Raw genomic sequence first — 14,575 nt, forward strand, 5'->3', positions numbered from 1 at the left:
GGTTAGATACAGAGTAATGCTCCCTCTACACTGTCCCCATCAAACACTCCCAGGACAGGTACAGCACGGGGTTAGATACAGAGTAAAGCTCCCTCTCCACTGTCCCCATCAAACACTCCCAAGACAGGTACAGTACGGGGTTAGATACTGAGTAAAGCTCCCTCTACACTGTCCCCATCAAACACTCCCCGCAGAGGTACAGCACGGGGTTAGATACAGAGTAAAGCTCCCTCTACACTGTCCCCATCAAACACTCCCAGGACAGGTACAGCACGGGGTTAGATACAGAGTAAAGCTCCCTCTACACTGTCCCTATCAAACATTCCCAGGACAGGTACAGCACGGGGTTAGATACAGAGTAAAGCTCCCTCTACACTGTCCCCATCAAACACTCCCAGGACAGGTACAGCGTGGGGTTAGATACAGAGTAAAGCTCCCTCTACACTCTCCCCATGAAACATTGCCAGGTAGACCATAAAACAAATATCATAGATCAAAGAAACCCCATAGTGCCGAAGGAGGTCATTCAGCCTATCGAATCTGCATCGACATCAATCCTACCCCAGGTCTTATCCCCATAACCCCACACATTTATCCCTCTAATCCTTCTAACCTACACATCCTGGGACACTAAGGGGCAATTTAGCATGGCCAATCAACCTAACCCGCACATTTTTTGGTGTGTGGGAGGAAACCCACGCAGACACGGGCAGAGCGTGCAGATACCGCAGACAGTAACCTGAGGCCGGGATTGAACCCGGGTCCTTGGCGCTGTGAGGCAGAGTGCTAACCGCTGTGCCACCGTGCCGCCCACAATTCATTCAATCATGGCTGATACGTTTCTCAACCCCATTCTCCCACCTTTTACCCGGAACCCTTGATCCCTTCACCAATCAAGAACACACCTATCTCTGTCTCAAATACACTCAATGACCCGGCCTCCACAGCCTCTGTGGCAATGAGTTCCATCAATTCACCACTTTCTGGCTGAAGAAATTTCTCCTCATCTCTGTTCCAAAGGGTTGTTCCTTTACTCTGATCCTAGTCTCTCCTACTAATAGAATCATCCTCTCCATAACCACTCTATCCAGGTCTTTCAATATTTTGTCAGTTTCAATGAGATCCCCCGTCATCCTTCTGAACTCCATCGAGTAAAGACCCAGAGTCCTCAGACGTTCCTCAGACGTCAAGCCTTTCTGGGCCCTCTCCAAGGGCCAGCACATCCTTCCCTAGATACGGGACCCAAAACTGCTCACAGTACTCCAAATGGGGTCTGACCAGAGCCTTTTACAGCCTCAGAAGTACATCCCTGCTTCTGTATTCTCGCTCTTTAGAAATGAATGCGAATATTGCATTTACCTTCCTAACTGCCGACTGAACCTGCACATTAACCTTAAGAGAATCCTGAACCCGAATTCCCAAGTCCCTTTGTGTTTCGGATTTCTGAATTCTTTCCCCATTGAAAAAATAGTCTATGCCTCTATTTTTCCTACCAAGTGCATAACCTCACACTTTCCCACATTGTATTCCATCTACCACTTCTTTACCCACTCTCCTAACCTGTCCAAGTCCTTCTGCAGCCCCCCCTGTTTCTTCAATACTACCTGTCCCTCTACATATCTTTGTATCATCTGTAAACTTCGCAACAATGCCTTCAGTTCCTTCATTTAGATCATTGATGTATAAAGTGGAAAGTTGTGGTCCCAGCACTGACCCCTGCGGAACTCCACGAGTCACCGGCTGCCATCCTGAAAAGGACCCTTTTATCCGCACCCTCTGCCTTCTACCAGTCATGATGTGGAGATGCCAGCGTTGGACTGGGGTAAACACAGTAAGAAGTTTAACAACACCAGGTTAAAGTCCAACAGGTTTATTTGGTAGCAAAAGCCACACAAGCTTTCGGAGCTCCAAACCCCTTCTTCAAACTGTGTCCCTGGTTCGAGCCTCTCACGTCCCCTCAGGACTTTATGTATAAGATCACTTTACAATCTTCTGAGGTCCACTGCATACAGTCCAACCTTTCCTCACAAGATAACTGCCTCATCCAAGGAATCAGTTGAGTTAAGCTTCTCTGAACTGCTTCAACAACTCCCACTCACCTGAAGAAGGGGCTTGGAGCTCCGAAAGCTTGTGTGGCTTTTGCTACCAAATAAACCTGTTGGACTTTAACCTGGTGTTGTTAAACTTCTTACTGTGTTCTACCAGTCAGCCAATCTTCTATCCGTGCCGTCACTTTGGGCTCTTGCCTTACTCAGCAGCTTCCTGTACAGCTCAGGTTAGATTCAGTGGGAACAGGGACTTTCTCAAGAACGCCTTTAACACAGTCAAATGTCTCAAAATGCTTCACAGGATCTAAACACCGTGAACCTCAGAAATACTGGTTCCATCTAAAATGCATTTGGAAAAGGAATTGAATTGTGAACTTGGGCAGGAAGAATAGAATAGCCACAAATTATTGAAATGGAGAGAGATTGCAGATTGCTGCAGTACAGAGGGATCTGGGTGTCCTTGTATATGATTCAGGAAAAGTTATAGCAGATATAGCAAGAGATTAGGAAGGCAAATGGAGTGTTGGTATTTATTGCAAGAGGAACGGAATATAAAATTTGGGAGGTTTTGACAATTGTAGGGTCTTGGTGAGACCACATCTGGAAAACTGTAGAGTTTTGGTCTCCTTATTTCAGCAGTTGTTGAAGCAGTTCAGAGAAGCTTAACTCAACTGATTCCTTGGATGAGGCAGTTATCTTGTGAGGAAAGGTTGGACTGTATGCAGTGGACCTCAGAAGATTGTAAGGTGACCTTATACATAAAGTCCTGAGGGGAATTGACAGAGTGGATACTGAGGGGATGTTTCCCCTTGTGGGAGAGGCTTGAACCAGGGACACAGTTTGAAAATAAGAGGCCTCCTGTTGAAAGCAGGGATGAGATGAAATGTTTCCTCTCAGAAGGTGGTGAATGTTTGGAACTCTCTTCCTCAGAGAACGGTGGAAGCCGGGTCAGTGAATATTTTTAAGGTAGAGATGGAATGATTGTTGATGAACAAAGGATTATTATTTGGGGAGGTGGAATGTGAAGCCGAGGTCACAATCAGTTCAGCCATGACCTTATTGAATGGTGGAGCATGCTCGAGGGGCTGAGTGGCCTACTCCTGCCCCTAGTTCATATGTTTGTGTATTCAGGGCTAGTGAGGACAGAAAAATGTGGAAATAGGAGCACAAGCAGACCATTTGGCCCATTGAGTCTGCTCCACCATTCAGTACGATCACGGCCGATCTTGGGCTTCAGCTCCATTTTCCTGCCCACTCCCCATATCCCTTCATTCCCTCAGAAAATACATCTATCCCAGCCTTAAATCTATTCAATGATGGAGCATCCACATCCCTCTGGAGTAAAGAATTCCAAAGATTCACAACCTTTTGAGTGAAGTCATTTCTCCCCATCTCAGTCCTAACTGATCGGCCCCTTATCCTGAGTCTATAACCCCCCTGTTTCAGATTCCCTGACCAATGGAAATCTCTCAGCGTTTATCCTATCAAACCCTCTCAGAATTGTGCTGATTCCAGTCAGATCACCTCTGATTCTTCTAAACTCCAGAGAATACAAACCCAATTTACTCAGCCTCTCATCAGAGGACAACCCCCTCAGCCCAGGGACCAATCCAGTGAACCTTTCCGTACCACCCCAGTGTCAGAATATCCTTTCCTAAATGTGGGAACTAAAACAGCACACAATATTCCAGATGTGGTCTCACCAAAACCCTGTACAGCTGCAGCAAGATTTATTTATTCTTATACTCTAATCTCCCTGCAATAATGGCCATCTGCCTCCCTAATTACTTGCTGCACCTGCATTCTGACTCTGGGTTACAGTACACCCAAGTCTCTTTGAACATCAACACTTAAAGTTTTTATTGTTATGACCGAAGTGAAAACCTTCCCCACATTGCGCTCCATCTGCTATTGTGCTGTCCCCTCCCCGAACCTGTTAATATTTTTTGCAGCCTCTGTGTCCTGCTCACAGCTTCTCTTCTCACCTAATTTTGTATCAGCAAAGTTAATATATCACTGTCTGCCTCTCCATCTAAATCATTAAATCAAACCCCTGGAGTATATCAGAGTAAATGGAGTTTAGAAGAATCAGAGGTGATTTCACTGAAACCTGCACAATTCCGAGAGGTTTTGACAGGAGAAACACTGAGAGATTTCCATTGGTCAGGGAATCTGAAACACAGGGGGGGTTAAATCAAATCAGCCTCTTAAGGATCCACAAGAGATGGGTGAGATCCTAAATGAATATTTCTCATCAGTATTTACTGTTGAGAAGAGCATGGATGTTCGTGAACTTGGAGAATTAAATATTGATGTCTTGAGGAGTGTACATATTACAGAGAAGGAGGTGCTGGAAGTCTTAAAGCGCATCAAGATAGATAAATCCCCAGGACCTGATGAAGTGTATCCCAGGACATTGTGGGAGGCGAGGGAGGAAATTGTGGGTCTCCTAGCAGAGATATTTGAATCATCGATAGTCACAGGTGAGGTGCCTGAAGATTGGAGGGTGGCAAAGAGAACATAGAACATAGAACAGTACAGCACAGAACAGGCCCTTCGGCCCACGATGTTGTGCCGAGCTTTATCTGAAACCAAGATCAAGCTATCCCACTCCCTATCATCCTGGTGTGCTCCATGTGCCTATCCAATAACCGCTTAAATGTTCCTAAAGTGTCTGACTCCACTATCACTGCAGGCAGTCCATTCCACACCCCAACCACTCTCTGCGTAAAGAACCTACCTCTGATATCCTTCCTATATCTCCCACCATGAACCCTATAGTTATGCCAATGTAAATGTTGTGCCTTTGTTTAAAAAGGGGTGCAGGGAAAAGCCTGCGAACTACAGGCTGGTGAGCCTCAGATCTGTGGTGGGTAAGTTGTTGGAAGGTATTTTGAGAGACAGGATCTACAGGCATTTAGAGACGCAAGGACTGATTAGGGACAGTCAGCATGGCTTTGTGAGTGGAAAATCATGTCTCACAAATTTGTGTTTTTTGAAGGGGTAACCAAGAAGGTAGATGAGGGCAGTGCAGTTGATGTTGTCTACATGGACTTTAGCAAGGCCTTTGACAAGGTACCGCATGGTCGGTTGTTGTATAAGGTTAAATCTCACGGGATCCAGGGTGAGGTAGCTAAATGGATACAAAGTTGGCTTGATGGCAGATGCCAGAGGGTGGTTGTAGAGGGTTGTTTTTCAAACTGGAGGCCTGTGACCAGCGGTGTGCCTCAGGGTTCAGTCCTGGGTCCACCAGTATTTGTCATTTATATTAATGATTTGGATGAGAATTTGGGCATGGCTAGTAAGTTTGCAGATGACACCAAGATTGGTGGCATAGTGAACAGTGAAGAAGATTATCTCAGATTGCAACGGGATCTTGATCAATTGGGCCAGTGGGCTGACAAATGGCAGGTGGAGTTTAATTTAGATTATTGCGAGGTGATGCATTTTGGTAGATTGAACCAGGGCAGGACTGACTCAGTTAATGGTAGGGCGTTGGGGAGAGTTACAGAACAATGAGATCTAGGGGTACATGTTCATAGCTCCTTGAAAGTGGAGTCACAGGTGGACAGAGTGGTGAAGAAGGCATTCGGCATGCTTGGTTTCATTGGTCAGAACATTGAATACAGGAGTTGGGACATCTTGTTGAAGTTGTACAAGACATTGGTAAGGCCACACTTGGAATATTGTGTACAGTTCTGGTCACCCTATTATAGAAAGGATATTATTAAACTAGAAAGAGTGCAGAAAAGATTAACAAGGATGCTATCGGGATCTGATGGTTTGAGTTATAAGGAGAGGCTGGATAGACTGGGACTTTTTTCTCTGGAGTGTAAGAGGCTGAGGGGTGACCTTATAGAGGTCTATAAAATAATGAGGGGCATAGACAAGGTAGATAGTCAATATCTTTTCCCAAAGGTAGGGGAGTCTGAAACTAGAGGGCATAGGTTTATGGTGAGAGGGGAGAGATACAAAAGTGTCCAGAGGGGCAATTCTTTCACACAGAGGGTGATGAGTGTCTGGAACAAGCTGCCAGAGATAATAGTAGAGGCGGGTACAATTTTGTCTTCTAAAAAGAATTTAGATGGTTACATGGATAAGGTGGGTATAGAGGGATATGCGCCAAATGTGGGCAACAGGGACTAATTTAGGGGATTAAAGAAAAGGGCGGCATGGACAAGTTGGGCCGAAGGGCCTGTTTCCATGCGTAAACCTCTATGACTCTATTAATACAGATTGTCACAATAACATTTGACAAAACTAATTTCCTGACCATTCTTGCCAATTTGATGTCTTTATCTCAATGAAGATTGAAGTTCTCCACAATTATAACAATTCCTTTGTTAAAATCTTCAATTACTTCTTGTTTAATGTCCTGTCCAATGGTATAACTACTATTAGGAAGCTGACACGTTTCTCCCGTCAGTGTTCTCTGACCCTTCCACCTGTTCTGTGGATTTTACTCCATGATCTTCTGAGCCAAGATCCTTTTTCACTGACATCCTTCAGAAGCTACGAGCTGGAGATTGTGATGAGACTGCAAGGCTATGCTGTGACTGACACAAACACAATGGGCCAAATGGCCTCCTTTGGTCTGTAAAACCTCTATGGGTAGAATTCTCCCATCCTGCCCACACGGGTTAGGTGGCAGGCAGGGACAGAGAATCTCGCGGAAGCCAAAACGTTGGAACCCAGCAGCGTGGAAGCAGTTTTTCCAATTGGTGGATTGATTTTCCCACTGGCTGGTTACATGATCACCATCGACATTCATTCGTATCTCATTAAACAGCGGCCCAAACAAATCTCATCAAGCCTTCCAATCATCAGCGGGAAATTACGTTCGCCTCAAACCCAGCTGAAAAAGAGTGGTGCCCACAAGACAGACCTCAGTTCTCTTGAGACTTTGAGGTGAGTGCAGCATAGTCTACCTGCCATCGTGCCGTGCTGCTCCTGTTAAGACCACTCTGCCAGGGCAGACCAGTTTGTGCCCTCCAGCTCCATGCTCAGCTGGTCTTTATGGGCAGCACTGGGCTACTGGACTCATGGACCCTACACTAGGACTGATTCTGACCAGTGCTGCACCCAGGACTGTGGACTGTAGGGTCTACTGCTCCCACCATTGTCTAAATAGACGTAGAGTGCTGTGGGACTCGCAAACCTTCCACAAGGTCGCCTTGGAGTTTGCAAGGTGAGTCTGGGGTTATGTGGGGGAGGGGGGTAGGTGGGGATAGGGTTAGCAAGCTTGTGGATGAGACAAAGATTGGCCGGGTGGTTAACAGTGAGGCGAAGTGTCTTGGGCTACAAGGAGATATAGACGGAATGGTCAGACAGATAGATAAGTGGCAGATGGAATTTAACCCTGAAAAATGTGAGGTTTGGAAGGAGTAATTTGACAAGAAAGTACTCAATGAATGACAGGACACTAGGAAGTTCTGTGGAACAGAGGAACCTTGACATGTTTGTCCACAGACCTCTGAAGGTGGAAAGGCAGGTAAATAGGGTGGTGAAAAAGGCACACGGCACACTCGCCTTTATCAATCGGGGTATACATTACAAAAGGAGGGAAGCCATGTTGGAGTTGTATAGAACTTTGGTGAGGCCACAGCTGGAGCACTGTGTGCAGTTCTGGCCGCCACATTATAGGAAGGATGTGATTGCACTGGAGGGGGTGCAGAGGAGATTCACCAGGATGCTGCCTGGGACGGAGCATTTAAGCTATGAAGAGAGGTTGGATAGGCTTGGGTTGTTTTCATTGGAGCAGAGAAGACCGAGGGGCAACCTGATCAAGGTGTTCAAGATTATGAGGGACGTGGACAGAGTGGATAAGGAGCAGCTGTTCCCCTTAGTTGAAGGGTCAGTCACGAGGGGACATAGGTTCAAAGTGAGGGGCAGGAGGTTTAGGGGGGAATGTGAGGAAAAATGTTTTTACCCAGAGGGTGGTGACGGTCTGGAATGTGCTGCCCGGGATTTGGATGAGCACTTGGCACATCATAACATTCAGGGCAATGGACCAAGTGCTGGCAATGGGATTAAGTGGGGTTCAGGTGTTTCTAATGTGTTGGTGTGGGCCCAATGGGCCTCTTCTGCACTGTATGATTCTGTTACTCTGACGAGCACAAGGCGGGAGGGAGGGTTGTGCAAAGATGGGGGAGCGGTTGGAAGGACAGGGGGGCATGATGGAAAGCAGAGGGCCGGGGAGGATGACGAACAATGGAAAGCAGAGGGAAGATTGAGTGGGGGGGGGAAGTTGGACCCCATTTTAGATCAGCAGTACCCGAGTAAACCTCCTCCGCACTCGCTCCAGAGCAATTACATCCTTCCTGTAATGTGGTGACCAGAACTCCACACAAAACTCCAGTTGTGACTTCACCAGTTTTTTATACATTTTCATCATTATATCTCTCATGTATTCTATATCTCTGCCAATGAAGGAGCGCATTCCATAGGCTTTCTTTACAACCTTATCAACTTGTACTGCTATCTTTCGGGACCTGTACACTTGCACGTCAAGATCTCTCACTCCATCTCCCCCTCTTGGTACATTTCCATTTATTGTAAATTCCCTTTTACTGTTTGACCTCCCCAAACACATCACCACACACTGATCAGAGCTGAACTCCATCTAACTTTCCTGCCCACTTCACCAACCCATTGATATCATTTTGGAATTATAAGACCTAAGACCATATGGACAGTGTGGCCTCAGTCCCAGGGCAGTTTCTGAACCTTCCTCGGACAGTCTTTTAACTTTAGCACTCAGAGGATCTTTCACTTTGTTCCTTGACATCCCCCTCGACCTTTCTTCAGTACACCCCTCCCTCTTGTTCCCCTTTCCCTCAGCGTCTCCATCACATCCGTCCCTCTTGTTCCCCTTTCCCTCAGCGTCTCCATCACATCCGTCCCTCTCGTTCCCCTTTCCCTCGGCGCTGTCTCCGTCACACCCCTCCCTCTCGTTCCCCTTTCCCTCAGCGTCTCCATCACACCCCTCCCTCTTGTTCCCCTTTCCCTCGGCGCTGTCTCCGTCACACCCCTCCCTCTCATTCCCCTTTCCCTCAGCGTCTCCATCACTCCCCTCCCTCTCGTTCCCCTTTCCCTCGGCGCTGTCTCCGTCACACCCCTCCCTCCTGCTGATGCCTCAGTTTCCAGTCTCGGCACAGCCAGTGCTCCAGGTGCCTGATGTATCTCAGTGACAGTGTGAAAGGAAAGTGAAAATAGAAGCTACTGACCTCCCAAGTCATGGATGAAGTTGGCCAGGTACGTGCCACCTGTAGACAGTCAGGAAACACCATTCTGGTTACCCGCTGGTGGGGCATTTCGTTTGACGGGAGGGAGTGAACGTGATTCCAGCAAGTTGGCCTTTTAATGAACACTCATGAAATGCAAATGTGGTTCTTGACATTGCTCAGTGGGAAACACGACCTGCCTTTCGCCTGTCCTGAAAATCGGGAGAACTAAATTCTAACCTTTTTTTCCCACAGAGGGACCCCCTCCTTGCAACGCCCCCCCCCCCCCGCCCCCCCCCCCCCCCGCGCCCCCTCGCCAAATTCTCACTACTGGCAATGTGGGAAATTCTGAAATTGTGGTTAGGGAGGAGGGATGTGAAATATTTACCGTGATAAACACAGTCAAGTTAGAAATTTTAATGGGTTTAGCATTCTTGAGGGCGGATAAATCATAGAATCCCAACAGTGCAGAAGGACGCCATTCGGCCCATTGAGTCTGCACAATCCCACCCAGACCCTATCCCCGTAACCCCACATATTTACCTTGCTAATCCAGCTGACACTAAAGGGAAATTTAGCATGGCCAATCAACCTAATCTGCACACCTTTGGACTGTGGGAGGAAACCGGAGCACCTGGAGGAAACCCATGCAGGCACGGGGAGAATGTGCAAACTCCACACAGACAGTGACCCAAGCTCGGAATTGAACCTGGGTCCCTGGAGCTGTGAGGCAGCAGTGCTAATCACTGTGCCACCGTGCCGCCACAAACTCCCAGACCCAGATGAAATGCATCCGAGGTTCCTTAGAAAAATCAGGCTCTGGCCATCGTTTTCCAATTGATGATGGGCTGAATGGCCACGCCTTGTGCTGCAATCATTCCAGGATTCTATGATTATTCAACAACAAAGTTTAACAGAAATGGTTTAAAACATTGGACTTATTCCTGCTGCATTCTCTCCATTGCTTGGATCTTTTATTTTCCAGGATTATCCCAAGCAGAGGTATCCAGGCTGGAACAAAGGCTCGGTGGCGTATCATGCAGGTGGGAATCTCGGTTTGTAGGTGGTTTAGACAGTACTAGTTTTAGAAGTACAAGGGGCACAGTGGGTTAACACTGCTGCCTCACAACGCCAGGGACCCGGGTTCGATTCCCAGCACGGTGGCACAGTGGGTTAACACTGCTGCCTCACAGCGCCAGGGACCCGGGTTCGATTCCCAGCTTGGGTCACTGTCTGTGTGGAGTTTGCACGTTCTCCCCGTGTCTGCATGGGTTTCCTCCGGGTGCTCCGGTTTCCTCCCATAGTTTGAAAGACGTGCTGGTTAGGTGCGTTCGCCATGCTAAGTTCTCCCTCAGTGTACCTGAACAGGCGCTGGAGTGTGGCGACTTGGGAATTTTCACAGTAACTTCACTGTAAACCTACTTACTGTTAATGCAAACCGACTTATGACGAATCAATAAACTTTAACTTGACTGCGCTAATGCAGCTTTGTGCTGGTAACAATGTCCCATTGAGTTGAAGGAGATTGATTTAATTTTTAAAGTTACTCAGTGAGTTCTTGTGATCTGGAAGGTGCTGCCTGAAAGAGCGGTGGAAGCAGATTCTGGAATAACATTCGAAAGGGAATTGGGTAACTATGGTAAAGAAATTGCAGGGTTCTTAACACATATGGTTTCAGATCAGGATACATACAATATGTTGCAGATATCATTCCTTTCAACACCATATCCATCCACCTTCCCCACCACAGGATCATTTCTGGTCTATCCCAGAACCTGTGAAGCATCGCTGGTAGCTTCAGATTAAAATGAAGCAATACTTCAGAATTTTGCAAAGCATCTTTGACATCCTTGTCTGCCTTCTCACATTCTGTTATCCAGTCCCATGATGGTCTCACAAATGGAAACTATGCAATGGCTCCAGTAAGGTAGCTAAGTTGGGAACAAAATTTGCCATGACAATTTACTAATCCTAGAAAGCACCTCAATTACATCACATTCATTGGATGTGGTGCTTCTAAAATAGCGTCCATCTTTTTCAGTGCTTTATGTAAACCTTTACTATCAATAACGTGACACAAATACTGGTCTGACGTCTGGAAAAAGTCAAACTTTTCTTTCTTGATACACAGACCATGTGCTTGTATTTCAGTACAGCGAGCCGACTTCTCCCAAACTGTGCCCAGCTATCCTCTAATTCTATCTTTTACTCTCATTCTATGCTTTTAAAACTTTATTCTAATTCTTTTCTCTACACCCTAGCTATGACTGTAACACTACATTCTGCACTCTCTCCTTTCCTTCTCTATGAACAGTATGCTTTGTTTGTGTAGCGTGCAAGAAACAATACTTGGCTAATGACCTCCACAGGCCCCATACTGCCCCTTTGTAGCACAAGGTTTTGCAGGATGCAGCAACATGATGATGTGGGACACTCGCTGTGCTGAGTATTGAGGGGCCTCGCCTGACTGGTCCAAACATCTGAAATGCATCTTCAGGAAGTCAATAGTTTGCTCCATGAATTTGGCAGAATGTGCTGCATTGTATCTCCTCTCAGAGGTGTTCTGTGGCCGGTGAATAAGGGTCATTAGCCCTCCAGCTGGGGGTACCCCTCGTCACTGTGGAACCAACCCACTCAGTGCTGAGCTCCCTCTAATCTCTGAGGCAGCTGTGAGTGACGCAGAGAGTGACTCTCTGGGTACCTCGCACAAACATGCTGGATCTGCTTTCTCTGATCACTAAACTAGCTGGACACTCAGAGAGCAAAATCCTTTTCTATTAATGAATCACACTGGCTGCTACAAGGGAGCTTTCAAAGCCACGTGAGTGCAGCCAATGGCATCCTGAACTGGCAGGAAGCCTGAGGTTATAGTGAATCCCACACCTCTCGCAGCCTGGTTTACTTCATCCACGCGGAACTGCAGAGAATGGTGAGCTTTATTAGAACATAGAAGGGCATCTCTCACCTCCCTTCTGTAGTTGCATGTAGCCAATTACTGGATTCAGCAAAGGTCCCCACTTGAGCCCTGGCAGGATTCAGTGGCAAACAACTTCAGTGTGACAGTAATCTTCAGAGCAAGTGGCACACAGCCCAAATCTGTGTGGGGTCAGTTTCTCGGGGAGAATGTGGCACATGTGAACTGCCACATCCTGAGACAATCGCAAATGTCTGTGGAACTGTCTTCCCATGTGGGAGCTGTGTCTTCTGTAGACACTTGTTCGCACCAAGCATCTCTGTGGATCTTACCCCTCTCGGGGACTTTGCTGGCTCTTGTTCCTCAGAGTGAGCATGTGCCAGTGGGCATGTGCCCCTGAGCGGTGCCAGTGGGCATGTGCTCCTGAGCGGTGCCAGTGGGCATGTGCCCCTGAGCGGTGCCAGTGGGCATGTGCTCCTGAGCGGTGCCAGTGGGCATGTGCTCCTGAGCGGTGCCAGTGGGCATGTGCTCCTGAGCGGTGCCAGTGGGCATGTGCTCCTGAGCGGTGCCAGTGGGCATGTGCTCCTGAGCGGTGCCAGTGGGCATGTGCTCCTGAGCGGTGCCAGTGGGCATGTGCTCCTGAATGGTGCCAGTGGGCATGTGCTCCTGAGCAGTGCCAGTGGGCATGTGCTCCTGAGCGGTGCCAGTGGGCATGTGCCCCTGAGCGGTGCCAGTGGGCATGTGCTCCTGAGCGGTGCCAGTGGGCATGTGCTCCTGAGCAGTGCCAGTGGGCATGTGCTCCTGAGCGGTGCCAGTGGGCATGTGCTCCTGAGCGGTGCCAGTGGGCATGTGCTCCTGAGCGGTGCCAGTGGGCATGTGCCCATCTTATCCTCATTCTAGTCAAAGCTATCGTGAAAACAGCATTTCCTGCATTCCCCAGTCCTCCTGGTATCCCTGAATGGATACAATCGAACAATCAATGGCAGTTCCTCCATGTACAAGACAGGAATCTGAACTCTAGCTCTTCACCTGCCCCTAGTCTGTACATGGGAGACAACAGGGGGCCTAAACATCACCCTCGAATGTGACTGTCAGTTCATAATGAGGGTCCTCATTAGACCCTCGGTTAGGCTATTATTGTGAGTTCTCCTCCAGTAGCCTTGACAATAATTGCCCCTTGAGAAGGTGGTGGTGAGCTGCATTCTTGAACCCGTTGCAGTCCATGTGGTGTAGGTACACCGACAGTGCTGTTAGGGAGGAGTTCCAGGATTTTGACCCAGCGTCAGTGAAGGAACGGCGATATATTTCCAAGTCAGGATGGTGAGTGACTTGGAGTGGAATCTCCAGGTGGTGGTGTTCACAGGTATCTGCTGCTCTTGTCCTTCTAGATGGTAATGTTATGGTTTGGAATGTGTTGTCTAAGGAGCCTTGGCGAGTTCCTGCAGTGCATCTTGTAGATGGTGTACACGGCTGCCACTGTTTATCGGTGGTGGAGGGAGTGAATGTTTGTGGAAGGAGTAGCAATCTATGGGCTGCTTTGTCCTGAGTGGTGTTGAGTTTCTTGAGTGTTGTTGGAGCTGCACCATCCAGGCAAGTGGAGCGTATTGCAACACACTCCTCATTTGTGCCTTGTAGATGGTGGCCAGGCTTTGGGGAGTCAGGAGGTGAGTTACTCACTGCAGGATTCCTAGCCTCTGGCCTGCTCTTGTAGCTTATGTGGCTGGGTCCAGTTCAGTTTCTGGTCAACGGTAACTCCCAGGATTTTGTATTTGATTTGATTTGATTTATTCTTGTCACATTTATTAACATACAGTGAAAAGTATTGTTTCTTGCGCGCTATACAGACAAAGCATACCATTCATAGAGAAAGAAAGGACAGAGTGCAGAATGTAGTGTTACAGTCATAGCTAGGGTGTAGAGAAAGATCAACTTAATGCGAGGTAGGTCCATTCAAAAGTCTGATGGCAGCAGGGAAGCAGCTGTTCTTGAGTCGGTTGGTACGTGACCTCAGACTTTTGTATCTTTTTCCTGACGGAAGAAGGTGGAAGAGAGAATGTCCGGGGTGCGTGGGGTCCTTAATTATGCTGGCTGCTTTTCCGAGGCAGCGAGAAGTGTCGACAGAGTCAATGGATGGGAGGCTGGTTTGCGTGATGGATTGGGGATTCAGCAATGGCAATGCCATTGAATATCAAGGGACGATGGTCAGATTCTCTCTTGCTGAGATGGAAAGCTCCCTCTATATTGTGGAGTAGTTGGTTGGGAAATTGGAATGGGAAGGGGAGTGGGTGTGGGAGAATGGGATTGAGGAGAGAATGGGATTGAGGAGGGGAGGGGAGGTGAAGCTGACAGAAATTTTGGAGAGAGGCAGTGAGTTGAGGATGGGAAGACTC

The 14,575-nt window shown here is 47.8% G+C and overlaps 1 protein-coding gene across 1 annotated transcript in view; it reads left to right on the forward strand.

Annotated features, from left to right (window-relative positions):
• LOC144504067 (SPRY domain-containing protein 3-like) overlaps window positions 1-14,575 on the forward strand; it is a 450,173-nt gene that overhangs the window by 386,301 nt on the left and 49,297 nt on the right. Inside the window, exon 8 of the mRNA XM_078229230.1 lies at window positions 10,257-10,314. Within this exon, the coding sequence (XP_078085356.1) occupies window positions 10,257-10,314 (58 nt within the window). The remainder of the gene's footprint in view (window positions 1-10,256; window positions 10,315-14,575) is intronic.

Source organism: Mustelus asterias, chromosome 14 (genome assembly GCF_964213995.1).
Source record: "Mustelus asterias chromosome 14, sMusAst1.hap1.1, whole genome shotgun sequence".
In the NCBI taxonomy this organism is placed as follows: domain Eukaryota; kingdom Metazoa; phylum Chordata; class Chondrichthyes; order Carcharhiniformes; family Triakidae; genus Mustelus; species Mustelus asterias.